The sequence below is a fragment of the Triturus cristatus genome, chromosome 7, assembly GCF_964204655.1.
Source record: "Triturus cristatus chromosome 7, aTriCri1.1, whole genome shotgun sequence".
In the NCBI taxonomy this organism is placed as follows: Eukaryota; Metazoa; Chordata; class Amphibia; order Caudata; family Salamandridae; genus Triturus; species Triturus cristatus.
Genome location: NC_140590.1, coordinates 1,834,647,073 through 1,834,661,444, shown reverse-complemented (window position 1 = coordinate 1,834,661,444; position 14,372 = coordinate 1,834,647,073). Strand labels below are relative to the sequence as shown.

Sequence of the window (14,372 nt, the reverse complement as noted above, 5' to 3'; positions counted from 1 at the left end):
CCACAAAACCTGGAAATATCGGCAGACTCATTAACTAGAAACCCAGAGCAGGCGGGAAGGAGGAAGTGCTAGAGGTCTGCCTTTCACATGGATACAGAAGCTGAGTATGTCACATGACACCTGATCTGTACACTTTGAACCTCTGAGAGTGTTCTTGAATGCTGGAAAGCTGCCTTTGCTGTGCTGCACAAAATGTGTGATAACCCTCCCTGCTGCCCAGGGGATCCTCTGTGACAGATGAATCCATCTATTATTGAGCTCTATGTAAGGAGTTTTTGTGTGGTTACACAAATGTTCCGAGAAAATTATGCAAAATTGCATTTCATTATGCTGAATGCAAATACGGCATTTAATAATATATATTTAGAGTAAATTGTCCTTGTAACTGAAATTCGTCCTTGTATAAATTTTCTATGAAAGTGTGGAAAAACACAATAACTATGAACAACATCTGACTGGGCTCCTGCTCTTCAGTGGCATAATCTTGGCATGAAGGGCCATGTAGTTATGTCACAGTGCTTAATGGCATAACAAGAATAATGCAAAATTCCAAAAATGCGCAAATTAAGTATGCATTGTTTACTTTTCATCCAAGTCTAGTTAACACAAAGGTTTTGAGCCCATTCAATGCAGGGAATCCAGACACAGTCTCAGGAGAGACCATGCTTAATAGGTTGGCCCACTGGAAAGCCTGTGGCATCATCGAAGGGACGCAACAGCATACATTCACCAAAATAAACAACTTCACCCATTCTCAAAAGTCTCTGTGTTAGGTTATGTTATGCAGTCATAATCAAAACTATAATTCTTAAAAGTGCATTTCAGCCTTGTAATTGGACATTGTATTATGGAAGAACTTATGTGAAATGCTCTTTTGAAAATTATATTTTTGATTGTGACTGCAACGATAAAAAGACACAATAGAGCATGATTATAACATGTCACTGCAGCTGAGACAAGCATTTACATTTTAAAGTGCATTCTGGTAAATGAAGGAAGCCTGGACTCAAAGGCACGTGGTTGGCACCATAAATCAGCTCACCTGTGACCTAGGCTTATGTGTAAAGCCGAAACGCGTCGGAGAAAGTGAGCATGCTGCATTATGGAATAAAGCGGGTTGAATTACCAGCATTTGGACTTGTGCACCTACATATATATATATATATATGTAAACTACTGGCGGCCGCTAGTAGGTAGTTATAGCTAAGACCTTGTTTCTATTCAAAAGGCATTTTTTATTTTGCCAATATCTTTGGTGCCATTTGTTGAATCGCCGCAGAATTGTGAAACTGAATGGGGTGGTCAGGTCAGCTCCTGTGTTGAACGTTTTGGGGGGATTCGTCAAGCAGTGGTCGAGAGAAAGGGGAGGTCCCAATACGTGTTTTCTACATGTTAGTTTCCAGAGGGAACTTTAGACACGGCACCATTCGAACTTCTGAACGGAATTACACCAAATTTTGCAAAAAGGTAGCTTTTGGTCCAGAGAGCACACTTATTGTTAAATGGTCTAAATTCATTTGGTAGTTCCTGAGAAATTAAAAATTTCACAGATATACAACTATCCCCACGAAGGATCCGTGAACCCTCCTGATCTCAAGCCTGCAATCTGATTGGGTTCCAACAGTTCCAACCAGGAAGTGTTGGTAGCCATCTTGTGTCTCGGTTGATCTGAGTCACAAGAAAGAAGGTAAAAAAGGATTAAAAACAAGAAAAGGGGCAGGGTAGAAACACCCTGACCCCCTAGGCCTGCTCATGGGGTCCCACAGGACCCAAAAAAGTATTTTCTTTGTTAATTTTCAGCAGGATTTTCGGTGGTTGCACGAATTCCGGCAAAAAAACACAAAAAACGAAGCAACGTCTCCCATGCTTTGTTTCTTTTAAGCACCCGGGTGGACCAGTTCCTGGAAGCAATGCCAAATTATGAGGCAGGGGCCCTCGGGGGCCCTCTGCAGCCCCGGGAACCGCCACCTCCCCGGAGTTTTCTTTTTGTAAAAATGTGTGGGGGCTCCTGCCCCTCCCACGCAGCCCCATGGCCTGCCACCTCCTCGGGGCTATAGTTATTATATGCGAGGGGCACATGCCCCCCCGCAGCCTCAGGGACTGCCAACTCCCAGGGGCTATGTTTAAAAAGTACAGTGTGCGGGGGTTCGAGCCCCCCACACAGCCCCGGGAACCACCACCTCCCCGGGGCATACATTAATTATATGCCGGGGTCGGTTGCGGATCTGGCCCCGGTGACCTCCACCTCCCAGGGCTAAACAGATGATGTGAGGGGGGACGCTCGGCCCCCCCTTCAGGAGCCCTCCATGACCCTGGGGAACGCCTCCCCCCAGGGCCTGCTCCAGCTCCGGCTTCATGCGAAGCAGAATTGCTTTTGGGCAAAGGGAGCTGCATGTTAGCAGCTCCCTTTGTCCAAAAGCAATGCCGGCTCCCACAGGAGACGGGGAGCCGGCAGGGACAGCAGGGTCCTTGGGGCTACCCCTGGGGTCCCCAACAACCTGGCCAAGCCCTGGGAGATGGGGTGCCCCTCCTTTAAAAAGAAATCAAATGGCCGAGTCATAGGGGATGGGGTCCCCAAGGGCAAAAATGGCCAGGGGAGGGTGGCGCTCGGCCCTCCCTCCTTTAAAAAAATAATATAAACAAAAATGTCCGGGCCTCGGGGCATGGGGTCCCGGGGCCGAAATTGGCCTGGGGAGGGGGCCCCCTCTTTAGAAAAAACAAAGGCCCAGCCCAGGAGATGGAGTCATCAGCGGAGCCTAAGCTTTTGAGTAACTTTAGGCCCATTTCTCTCCTCCCCACGGTGCTTGTATGATAGAGGCATGCATGGCTAAACCACGTGTGCCTCTATAACACTGCCCTAGCCATGAATGCGACTAAATGACGCATTGCTTTCCCACACATGCCTTTACCATGCAATTTCGTGGTAAAGCCATGACTGGTATAGGGATATGTTTAGTAACCATCACACGCTCTCCCTCCCCACTGAGCTCTAAAAGCTACCCTGAGCCCTAAAAGCTACCCTGCCCCCAAGCCCAAAAAGCTACCCTGCCACCCAAGACCTAAAAACTAACTGACCCTTCCTGAGCCCTAAAAAGTACTTTGACCTCCCCAGCCCAAAAAACGACCTTGCCCCCCTGAGCCCTAAAAACTTCATGACCCTCCCTGAGCCCTAAAAACGTCAACAATCTCCATGAGCCATGAAAACTACCCTGACCCCCGAGCCCTAAAAACTACCTGCTCCCCAGAGTCCGAAAAACTACCGACCCCCCTGAGCCCTAAAAACTACCCTGACCCCCCTGGCCCTAAAAACTACTCCAAACCCCCCTGAGCCCCAAAAAACATCCCCAACCCCCCAAGCCCTAAAAACAACCTGACCCCTCTGACCTATAAACTACCCCAACCCTTAAAACTACCCAACCAAAATCTGGCCCCAGCCTCACTTAACTCACTGGGCTCCCTCCCAATTCTTTCCAGTCCCAGGACCTCCCATTCCAGCATCTGCATGGTTAAGGCATATGCATGCTTAAGGCAAGCGTTGTTGTGCTAACAGGGAAATGGCACATGTGGCTTTGCCCATTGTAAAGGCCGTTTTACCCCACGGTAGATAAACCTTTAGAGAAAAGGGTCAACAATCAGCTGTCACATATTTTAGAATCAAATTCTCTTTTGCATGACTCCTAATCTGGTTTTTGCTTGGGCTACAGCACCGAGTCTACCTTACTTGAGGGATCTGAGTTTACCAAGGAAAAACGCCATCAAAGTTCTTCTATGTTGCTTATGTTGCTGGATCTGTCTTCTCCCTTTGACACTGTCTCCCACCTCATCTTACTTGACAGAATTGAAGGAATTGGTGTCAGAGGTCTGGCTCGGCAGTGGTAGAAATCCTTCCTGTTGGGTCGCTCCCAAGCAGTCTTTCTTCCTCCTTTCACCTCCTCTTCCAAACCTCTGGTCTGTGGCATCCCCCAGGGCTCGGCACTTAGCCCCACTCTTTTTAATATCTACTTGGATCCCTTGGTGGAATCTTGGGGGGTATGGGTGATCTCCTTTGCGGATGACACCCAGGTCTTCTTAGATGACTTGCATTCAACCTTTGAATCTAAAATCAGGTCCCTCTCTGCTTTGTGTTTTTCCCCCCTTGGATCTATCAGAAGGATGCTTCACCTCAATATGGTGGACTCCTGAAAAACGGTTGTCCACACTCTGGTTACAGCAACACTGGACTATGCCTTAGGCCTACCGACTTTTCTTATCACATGGCTTCAATTTATTCGGAATTCTGTAGCATGCCTCATCTTGAAGATCCCCTAACGCTCATCAGTTTCTCCTCACTTGCACGACCTTCATTGACTTCCCATTATTAACATAATCCAACTTTAGACACTTACTCTAGTTTTTGGTGCCTAAAAGACTCAAGGCCCTTTATATCTCAGGAAAAGACTTAGGCCTTACTCCCAGACCAGAACTTTGAGGTCCAACAACCTTAAGCTTGTGGTTGTTTCCTGCATCCGTAAAACAGGATGCGGTGGATGCTCCTTTACACACCCAGCTGCTAAATTGTGGAATTCTCTGCTTCTAGGTCTTCAGTGCAGCCCTTCAAAATCAGCTGTCAGTCTCAATCGTGAAACCTTTTTTGTTTGATACCTCTCTTATGGCTATGTAAACTATAGTTCTCCCTTCACTCTCATGTGTTTTCTGCCAGCGCCGGCATACCTCCTTCAGGTTAGCTGTGCGCCTTACAACTGACATGAATTGAATTGAATTGAACTGAATCTGGGGAACAAATCTCACCCTCATTTAAACTGGAATCCATCTCATGGAATTAGATAATTGATCCTTTTAATAAGAGAGAATTTGCTTTATCACTGTTGTTTAGTATAAAGCCCCTAAAAAAAGGAGAAAATCTGTATATTTTGCCAGCTACATATTCAAGCTGTGAATCATGCAATATTCACATGTCCAGTGTTGCACTTGTTTAATGTTAACACCTAACGAAATGGCTTGTAATAAGATCTTTCAATTTTTAATTCTGATGTTATACAATGTACATTGTCACTTTTTAAGGCCTTTGTTTTTGGACACATATTGATCTGTTTTGCCAGTTGCATATGTAAGGCCTTAAGCATGACACATTTGCACAGTTTTATGTTGCAGTATGCTCGAGGTCACTTTCTATGATCTGTATCAGCGACTTACAAGTGCTCAATGTGTCCATCTAATGAAATGGCGTGAAACAAGATTTCTAAACTGCTTAATGCACATCGTCACTTTCTAAGGCCATTGTTTTTTTAGATATTTATTGAACTCTATTGGAGGTGTCTGTTTCCTCCAAACGAAATTGTTTGTGACAAGTCTTATTATTTTAATTATTTAGATGCCTTTTAAATATATTTTAAAGAATTTGGTTGTTTGGAGATGCAAATTGTCAATCATGTATTAGTTGGGAGGAGCCATATTGAATAATATTGGACTTTAAAATGTGTTATGTATTGTTGTTTTTATCATTGGTATTGTGTTATGTGGACGTCCGTTGGAGCTCCATACCATATTAAACCTTGAATTGACTTGTCATACAAATGGATCAATTTTAGTGTGGGTTGTTGACAATCAGTAACCAGCTTAACATAATTTTCAGCAGCCAATGAACCACATTCAGGCGGCTGGTAGCAAACACCCCCACTATGGCTTCATCTGCATTCTCCTCAACTGATCCTTGGTGTGCTTTACTCAAAAGAGTTTTTGTGCTTTCTTGGAGACCCTTCTTTAGCAGCATTTTCGCTCACAATATATATGTTGTTTCTTCTTTGATTGATTCAGGGTGTCATGAGGAGAGTGGTTTGTTTGTTCCTGGCATTGCAATGAATCTAACTACTAGTGGTGCCAAGGATATCAGACACGAAGACTCATTTTTTTCCTAAAAGATGTAGAACTTAGAAAAAACTTCATCCTTTCATGGTTGGCTTCAAAGGCATGGTACTTGTTTCACATTCAACTCTTAATCTAGCATCCTTACAAAAAGTTAACAACCTTAAAGTGATACATTTGTGCTCAATTAGTAAAACATTGCACACTAAATAAGCATGAAGTATACATTGTAAAAAAACAAATAGTTAGGTACTGGCCTCACCTGATTGGCTGGTGCTGACGTTCACCATAGTAAACTGAGGATATTCGTCTCCAAGTTCTGTCACCTCATTCACAGCCTGGATTTCAAAAGTGTACAGCACACGAGTCAGGAGATTGGACACCAGGACCCGAGTCTCTGACAGGCCCACCTGATGTGGTTCAAAGTGTATGCCATCACTGCAGCGAATACAGGTGCTCACCCCGGAAGGACACACTTTGCAAATGACATTGAAAAATACTTCCTTCCGGCCACCTAGGTACTTGGGAAGCTGCCATGTTAGAATTACTCCAGAACCATGCAGTTCATAGTAAGCATTACGTGGTGCAGAAGGAGGACCTGTGAAAGAACAAGAAAGACCAATCAGTGCTGTCATCAAAGCCAGTGTGCTCTCCCTAAACATTCCCTTTATCTGCAGTGATCCAACCATTGTAGGTCCTTTCTCTTATCTCAGTTTTCATGTTTTGTGTCCACACAATCCTACCTTGTTCTCTACTTTGCATTGTGTGTATGGGTTCCATAGGAAAATGCCATTACGAATAAGGAGTTGGTTCAAATCCATATTATTTGCTGTAAAAACATCACAATAATGGAGAAGGCTAAAAGTGGGTGTTGGACAGTGACAGAATTAAAGGTGAGACATCAGTATATTGAGAGGTTAACTACAGAGGGAGGTGAGGAAGGGTGATGTGTGATATTTGTTTTCTTTTTGAAGTGATTTATGATACAGAAGAGCAGTAGGAAGTGTTGGAGTGTTGCAGAAGGTCAGATATTTGAGTTTTAATGCACAGCATTTAGGAGACTGAAGAAGGTGGGGAGGTCGCAGGAACTCCGTGTTTTATGTGTATCCCAGCTGTAACTAATGAACAGGAGACAGCCAAGTAAGTTCATGTGTTTATTTTGATGCAGTAACAACCCTGGGGAAAGCAGTAGTTAGATGTTCCACTCAGCTGCTATCCACCGCCTCACTCCGACTGCCAATCGCAGAACAATAAAATAACAGACCCAATCGAGCAGCCGGAGCAAACCACATGCAGGAAACATTGCCCGGCTGCCACGCGCCACAACACATCTCCATTTTTTATAAAACAATAACAATGCAATACGTATACATAGAAAATGCTTCAGAACACAAACTGTATGACAGGATTAGATAATAACAGGAAAAAGGCAGAAAAATCTTATACAGTAATTTAACAAATAATAATCATATTTAATTTCATTATTCAACAAAAGTTAAAAAAATCTTTCAACCAGGAAGGTGAGGTTTGTTCTTGATGACTCTTTCTTATTTCTTTTTTATCAACATGAATTCTAGATTTAAACAGCTTGACTTGTGAATTATCATGTTCCACAGATTTGAAATCATCTTTTATTATCACATTTTCTTTTACAGGGAAATCTGGATCAAGACCTTTCAAATGGTCTTTGTTGTCTCATTCTCTTTGCATTCAGAAACCACTGGAGCAACTGAGGACTTGATCCACCATTTCCCCCCTTCTCCACTAACAGCAGATGTGAGCACTGTAATTATTTTCTTCAGATTGCAAAGTTTTAAATGACATTTCCTAACTAGTCTTGAAATTTTGATTCTAACAATGTCACCAACTTGATAATCAAAAAACTGAACTCTATTTAAACAGTTGTATCTTGAACACATTTGCATTTGTTTACGTTTAACCACCTCATTGACCTTTGCTTGACATCTTTTACAATTAAGAGAAACAATATTTTTCTTAACCCAATGTGGTTCTACTAATGTGAATGTACTACGTCCTTTTAACGCCTGAAAAGGAGAAATTCCTGAAGTAGAGGAGGTGTTGCATGATCAAAATTCAACATATCCTGAATGGCCACCAGAGGGTCCAAATTGTTAGATAATGCTAATCTAAATGTGTTACCAATGAGTCTATTGACCCTCTCCACAAGACCATTTCCTTGAGGATGATAAAATCTGCTGTGTTTGTGCTCAATGCCTGTTTGCTTAATAAATTTAATCATAGCCTCAGATGTAAATTGCACTCCATTGCCTGTGATTAAAACCTTGGGCATGCCGTCACGGGGAAAAATCTTTTTCAGAAAATATTATTACAGATGTAGATGTTAGGTGTTTTCACAAATTCAACTTTAATCCAATTTGATCGATAATCATTAAGAAATAAAGCATACTGATTGTTGCAATGAGAAAAAAGACCTAAACAATCTAGCGCAACCTTATCCCAAACATCCTCCGGAAGATCTAAAGCTACTATGGGGGGGTTTACTAACAGATAAATGCTTATCTGCTCTATAACATATCTCACAATTCATTACATTCTGCTCAACATCTTCATCCATCTTTGTCCACAAGTATGTCTTACATAACCTTTTTTGTTTAAAGTAATTCCCAAATGCCCTGAGTAAGCTAATTCAAATAACTTGCTTCTCAAAGAAACTGGAGGAACAAGCTTTTCACCTCTATAGATGATGCCGTCATTGAGAGTAAATTCTGGTGATACCTTAGTAAAATATTTCAATTTGCCAGTGAGGCTCCTTTCTTTTGACCAACCACCAGTTATGAAATTCAAAACTTTACACATTACAGATAGTAGTACATTAATCCAATCAGATTTGGAAATACACAATTGATTCTCAAAATCTACTGACACTACTATGCACTATTTCACTTCATCTTCACATTCTGCATTATCATCATCAGTAACGGGAAAACAAGAAAAAAATCTGCCCTTTTGTTGGAAGAAAATTGGAGCATGAACCACTGAAAAATCATAGTCTAACAGCTTTGTAGCAAGTCTACTGAGTCTTGCAGTCAATTTTTCAGAATGATGTGATTGTGTGTTCAAAATGTACAGTAAAGTTTTGTGGTCCGTTTTAAGCTGAAAATGTGTTCCCCGAAACAAGTTTCTGAAATTATGTAATGCCCATGTAGAAGCTAGCATTTCCTTCTCTATTAAGATATTGCAACATGTTTCTACACTCTGGATGCAAATGTCACAGTGCGATCGACATTCTTGAACCAACAGCTCCCAAACCTCTTTCACTACCATCAACAGTAACACCCCTTCAGGGAGGCCTGGAGCATAGGGTTTTAGTAAAGGGGCTTGCAATAAATCATTCTTAATTCGAGTAAAAGCCTCCTTTTGTTAATTTTCTTCACTTAAAATCCACCCTCTTTTTCAGAAGACTGGTAATAGGTTCAACAACCGATGCAAAATTTTGAATACATTTAGCATAAAATGCTCATAGACCAATATAGGACCTAACCTGTTCTCTGTTACAAGGTTCAGGAGCATCTTCAATAGGCTTAACTGAACCTCGTTTAGGAGGGATGCAATTTGTACTCATAATGTGCCCCAAATACTCCATCTGAACTTGCACAAACCTACATTTGTCTTGTCTTAACCTCAAACCATTGACATCGATTTTCTCAACACTGCATTAAGCTTGTGGATATGTTCATCTTGATTTGCACTTGCTACTAATACATCATCTTGAAAAACAAGAACGCCTTGTATTTCACCTAAAATGCATTCCATAACCCTCGGAAAATCAAATGGCATCCTTCAAAATTGAAAAATACCATCTGGAGTGACGAATACAGCAAGGTGTCTTGAGGATTCAGCTAAGAATATCTGATGGTAAGCAGACTTTAAATCCAACTTTGAGAAAACCATTTAGCTTTACCATCAACTCTTCAGTTCTAGGTAATGGGTGGGCATCCACCCAAATGTTCATATTCAAAGACCTAAGATCAATACAAATGCGCAACTCTTTGTTCTTTTTCTTGGCTATGACAATGTGCGAAAGCCAAGGTGAACTATCCACTGGTTCGATTACACCTTGATCTTGCAAAGCTTTGGATAGTTCAATTTGAATACTTAAGAGAACATTCCTTAGCTTGTGATTAACCGGTGTGACATTATCTTTAAGTTTAATATTCAAATCAACATGTTTTAGTACACCTAGCTTATTTTCAAAGAGAGCATCATATTTTTTAAGTAGCTGTTGAAGTTGAACACTAAAATTAATATCAACATTTGCAACTTGCAATTAATTAACATTACTATTGGTATGTCGCTGTAAAATTTCATGAGAGAGTTCAGAAAATCACAATATTTTTCTACTTTTGCCTGGTAAAAGCACGATATCTAACATGGCTTGATGTAGGTGACATAGATTTTACAAGGGAAACATACATTCTGAAAACAAATTGTGGATACAAAATAACCAATAGGTTAAATTGTGAGTCCTAGAAAAGACTCTGTTTTGATATCAGGACCTTCCAATCGCTCATCTTTCCATAGCTGTTCGAATGTATAACAGGTGATAATAGTCACTCTGGCTCATAAATCCATCAACAATCGGACAGCTTTATTCCGTATTCCTATGTCAGCAGTTGGATTTTCACAGGCATCATTGTACGTAGAGGTGACATTTAGCACCAGACAGACTTCTTTGCAATGCATCCTCTTCTGTACAGTCAAGTATTTCATTTACTTGCAGGCTTCTTTTCATGCAGAGTTTTGCAATGACCCATTGAACCACACAAACTGCATATTTTCTTAACTGCAGAACATAACTTGAAATTAGCTTCATGACGGGTAGATCCACAATAAAAACCAGCACAAAATTTGCTATTGGATATTAAACCCTCCATAAAATGAACATTAGAGGTCATAACTTTGACATCTTGTGATTTAGTCTTTACTGTCAAAATTGTCTCTTCTCTGTGTTTTCCTTAAAATCTTTACTTTGGCTTTTTGAAGACTCACATAGATGCGGCACCAATCGCTTCTGAAAGCGATAACTTTTTAAAAGATAACAATTTCTCCTGGATAGTCTTATTGTGACACTTAACTACTAATTGGTCCCGTATAGGTTGCTCAGTAAACTTGTCAAATTCGCAATTAGCGGCTAAAATTCTTAATGCAGTCACATAAGATTCTACTGACTCCCTCTTTTATTCTCTAGAGAAAATTTAAAGCGTCTGACATCAATACTCTTTTGAGTATCAAATATTTTCTCTAATCTTAGAACAGCCTCCTCAAATTCATCAAATTCTTCTTCTTCCGGTGGCGTACAAATAGGTTAGTGTTCAAAAATACGTTGACCTTCTCTGCCCAAACAGTGTTCTAAAATAAACGTTTTCCTTTCTGCACGAAATCACAAGCCATCAATCGCTTCTAAACATATATATTAAATGACCCATACCAATCTTTCCAGGCAATAATAGGTTAATCAGGCAAGTCCAGGAAGGGAGTAGGAAATAGCACCTTTTGCATGACGACAATATTCTTTTGAATAATAGCAGAACTGTGTGAGCCTTGAGAAATCAAACAAATGTGAAAATAATCCAGTCAGATTGTAATAAATGCAGATGTGCACATCAGGTGTGTGCATCACCATTGAATTAGTGGACAAAAGAATATTGTAATATAAATTCACAGTGACCAATGTTGTTCTCATTACTTGCTTACTTTAGTAACCAAACCACATTGTTATGTGTTTTGGTAGAGAAGAAAAATAAATCTTTCCTGTAAGAAGGTGTGTTGTGATGAACCAGTAATGCATGTGTGATGACCAAACTCGAGAGCTGCCAATCGTCACCAAATTGCTAGGACAAATTAACAGGAGACAGCCAAGGAAGTTCATGTATTTATTTTGATGCAGTAACAACCCTGGGGACAGCAGTAATTAGATGTTTCGCTCCCACCGCTGTCCGGTGCCTCACTCCATCTGTCAATTGCAGAACCATAAAATATGGATGTGTGAGCAAGGAACTGTGTTGCGTGAGCAGCTCGAGGCAGGAAACATCGCCCTGCTGCCATGTGCCACCACAATCCCCCATTACTACTCCTCTCAACTAAGCTAATTGATGGGGGTCATCCAACAAGCAGGTGGTTGTGAGGCGTATACACAACATACAATGGCAGACGGGACAGTTGTCATTCATATAGAGCTTTCCAGCGCTCGGTTTATAGACACCTCAAGCTTTGTTTCTTTGCTTCCCATGTCACATCATCGATCACTACCCAGCCATAAATCTATGCTGTGAGTTTGTTTTTCATTGGAATACATTATTAATAATAGCAGATTTGAAACCTGGTTATTCACTGCACTGGGACAAGAAAAGCAGGAGACACATAGGAGCAGAGGTTCCAAGTAAGCTACTTGTCTCTCTGAGCTTCACACTCATTCTTTACAATGTCACTGGAATCTATTCAATGGAAAACAACGCTGTTATTGACCCTACCAATCCAAAGGAAAAGATTTATAAATACCAATTTTGAAAAAATACAACTTTAGACGATGTCAACTCACCCTCTTTTTTCTCCAAATATTCGCAGATCTCTTGGTATGATACTCCCTGACCTCATTTTTTTGGGCTGTCTTGAAGAACAGTGGAGCTCAGATAGCTATGGATGGGTGACTATTGCAGGAGCACTGTGTACATGGATTTAATGATATGGCTTTTAAGAATGGTTTAGTTTCTGTCCTCATGATGTTGTAAAGAGATTTGAAACATATTTATTGATTGTATCACATTTATTATAATAGTATTTTAATGGTTTCAGTTTTTAATATTATATAAGCTGTAAAATGTATTTTATGTACTCTTTTGCAGTTTATAGGCTATGAAATTTAGTGAAATAAAGATTTATTTTTGATTGATTTACTCCTATCAATCTATAATTCCCCATATTATGTATTGACCCCATACCAGAGTATGATCGGTAACAGAGCTTTTACAACCTGCTTACTCACTGCTGCCACATCACAGCAGTGAGCTTCACTTTCATCATGGCCCCCCACAGAGTTCTCAAAGTGTGCCTTACCGGTGCAAGGATCCTTGGGGGATTCTGTAGTCGTGCGGTAAAATCCATTTTGGCAATTGCACACTGTGGAGGCAATATTGGGTGTGTAACTGTGACGCGGGCATGGTTCACATTTGGAAGTCTCCCCTGCGGACATCTTGTATGTACCAGAATCACAAGCTGAAAAAAGAATCAGAAATAAAAATGTACTTAAATAGAAATGTGTAAGGCATAATATTTATCATAAATACACTTAAAACCAAGATTGGAGAAAAGCAACAAAGCATGAGAAGTGTAAAGTAAACAGCAGAACAAAATGCTGAGACCAGATTTACTAATACATAGGAGAAGGGGAGGTATGGCAAGTGACAGCAACAGTCTGATTCAAAATTTGGCTGATGGAGGTTTAGCAGTAAGGGTGATTGGTTAATTTACTCTGTTGCCTTGACTGTACCTCCAATCACCAAAATATGAAATGACCAACAATTTGGTAGTTATTTCTAAAAGCATTGCCAGGAACCGCGGTCAATGCTTTTTGCAGTTTGAGGCATGGCTTTGCCAATCACAATGGAGCTATAGGGCAAACAATTTTTTATTTTTTTTAGATTAAAAAAGAAAATCCCAAAGCAGGATTTCTTCTTAAAATAAAAAAGACAATGTTGCTCTCACCATGGGAGTATTCTCCCATGGGGATGGAAGCACATTATATTTTTCAATGCGCCTTTCCACCAGGGTTTCCCTGTAGGTGACTTGCAGGAAAAACTGACTTCTATTTCTGCCCATATTAATTAGGAGGGTGTAATTTGAGATAAACCTCTGACAGACCTTACTCCTTATGGGAGGACGAGGAGTTTAATCCAGTGGCGGCTGGTATTAACGTGCGCAGGGGGCATTGCCCTCCCAGCTTCGGAGCAGAGAAAAGGGAGAAATTAACACCACCATGGACATGGAGCAGCTTTAAATCATGGCATGCTCACTGTGTGATGCTCCTACCGATTCGAAACATTTTTATGTAATAAATATCGTTGTCGTTTTTTTTTTTAGATCGGACCCTCGAACGGGAGTACCCTCCTAGTACGCATGTGCTGAACTCGGCGAGTATAATTCCTCGCCCTTGAGGCACAAGCGAGGAGAGTGACATCAGCCTGAAGGGAGTGGCTGCAGCAAGCAGCAGTGAATGGGCTTCAAATGGGGTGCTTCTGACGTGGCCCAGGGCGTGGTCAGCAGAGCCTCGTTGACTTTAAGGGGAAGGGGTGGGGCAGGCCAACAGCAACACAGTGCAGTGGGTGGCAACATTGCAGCACTCCTTTCGCCTTCGCACTGTTAGGTGGCTTTTTCATTGGATAGCTGCTGGGGGCGTGGGGTTAGTTCAGTTCAGTTCATCTCTTCTTCTTCCTAATTCCGGGATTTATCAGCACGTGTTAACGGTTTTGCAC

At 41.2% G+C, this 14,372-nt stretch overlaps 1 protein-coding gene across 1 annotated transcript in view; it reads right to left on the bottom strand.

Annotated features, from left to right (window-relative positions):
* LOC146813351 (ephrin type-B receptor 5-like) overlaps positions 1-14,372 on the bottom strand; it is a 377,765-nt gene that overhangs the window by 170,623 nt on the left and 192,770 nt on the right. The window contains exons 5-6 of the mRNA XM_085620160.1: positions 12,958-13,116; positions 6,125-6,460 (exon numbers count right to left, since the gene is read on the bottom strand). Of these exons, the coding sequence (XP_085476286.1) occupies positions 6,125-6,460; positions 12,958-13,116 (495 nt within the window). The remainder of the gene's footprint in view (positions 1-6,124; positions 6,461-12,957; positions 13,117-14,372) is intronic.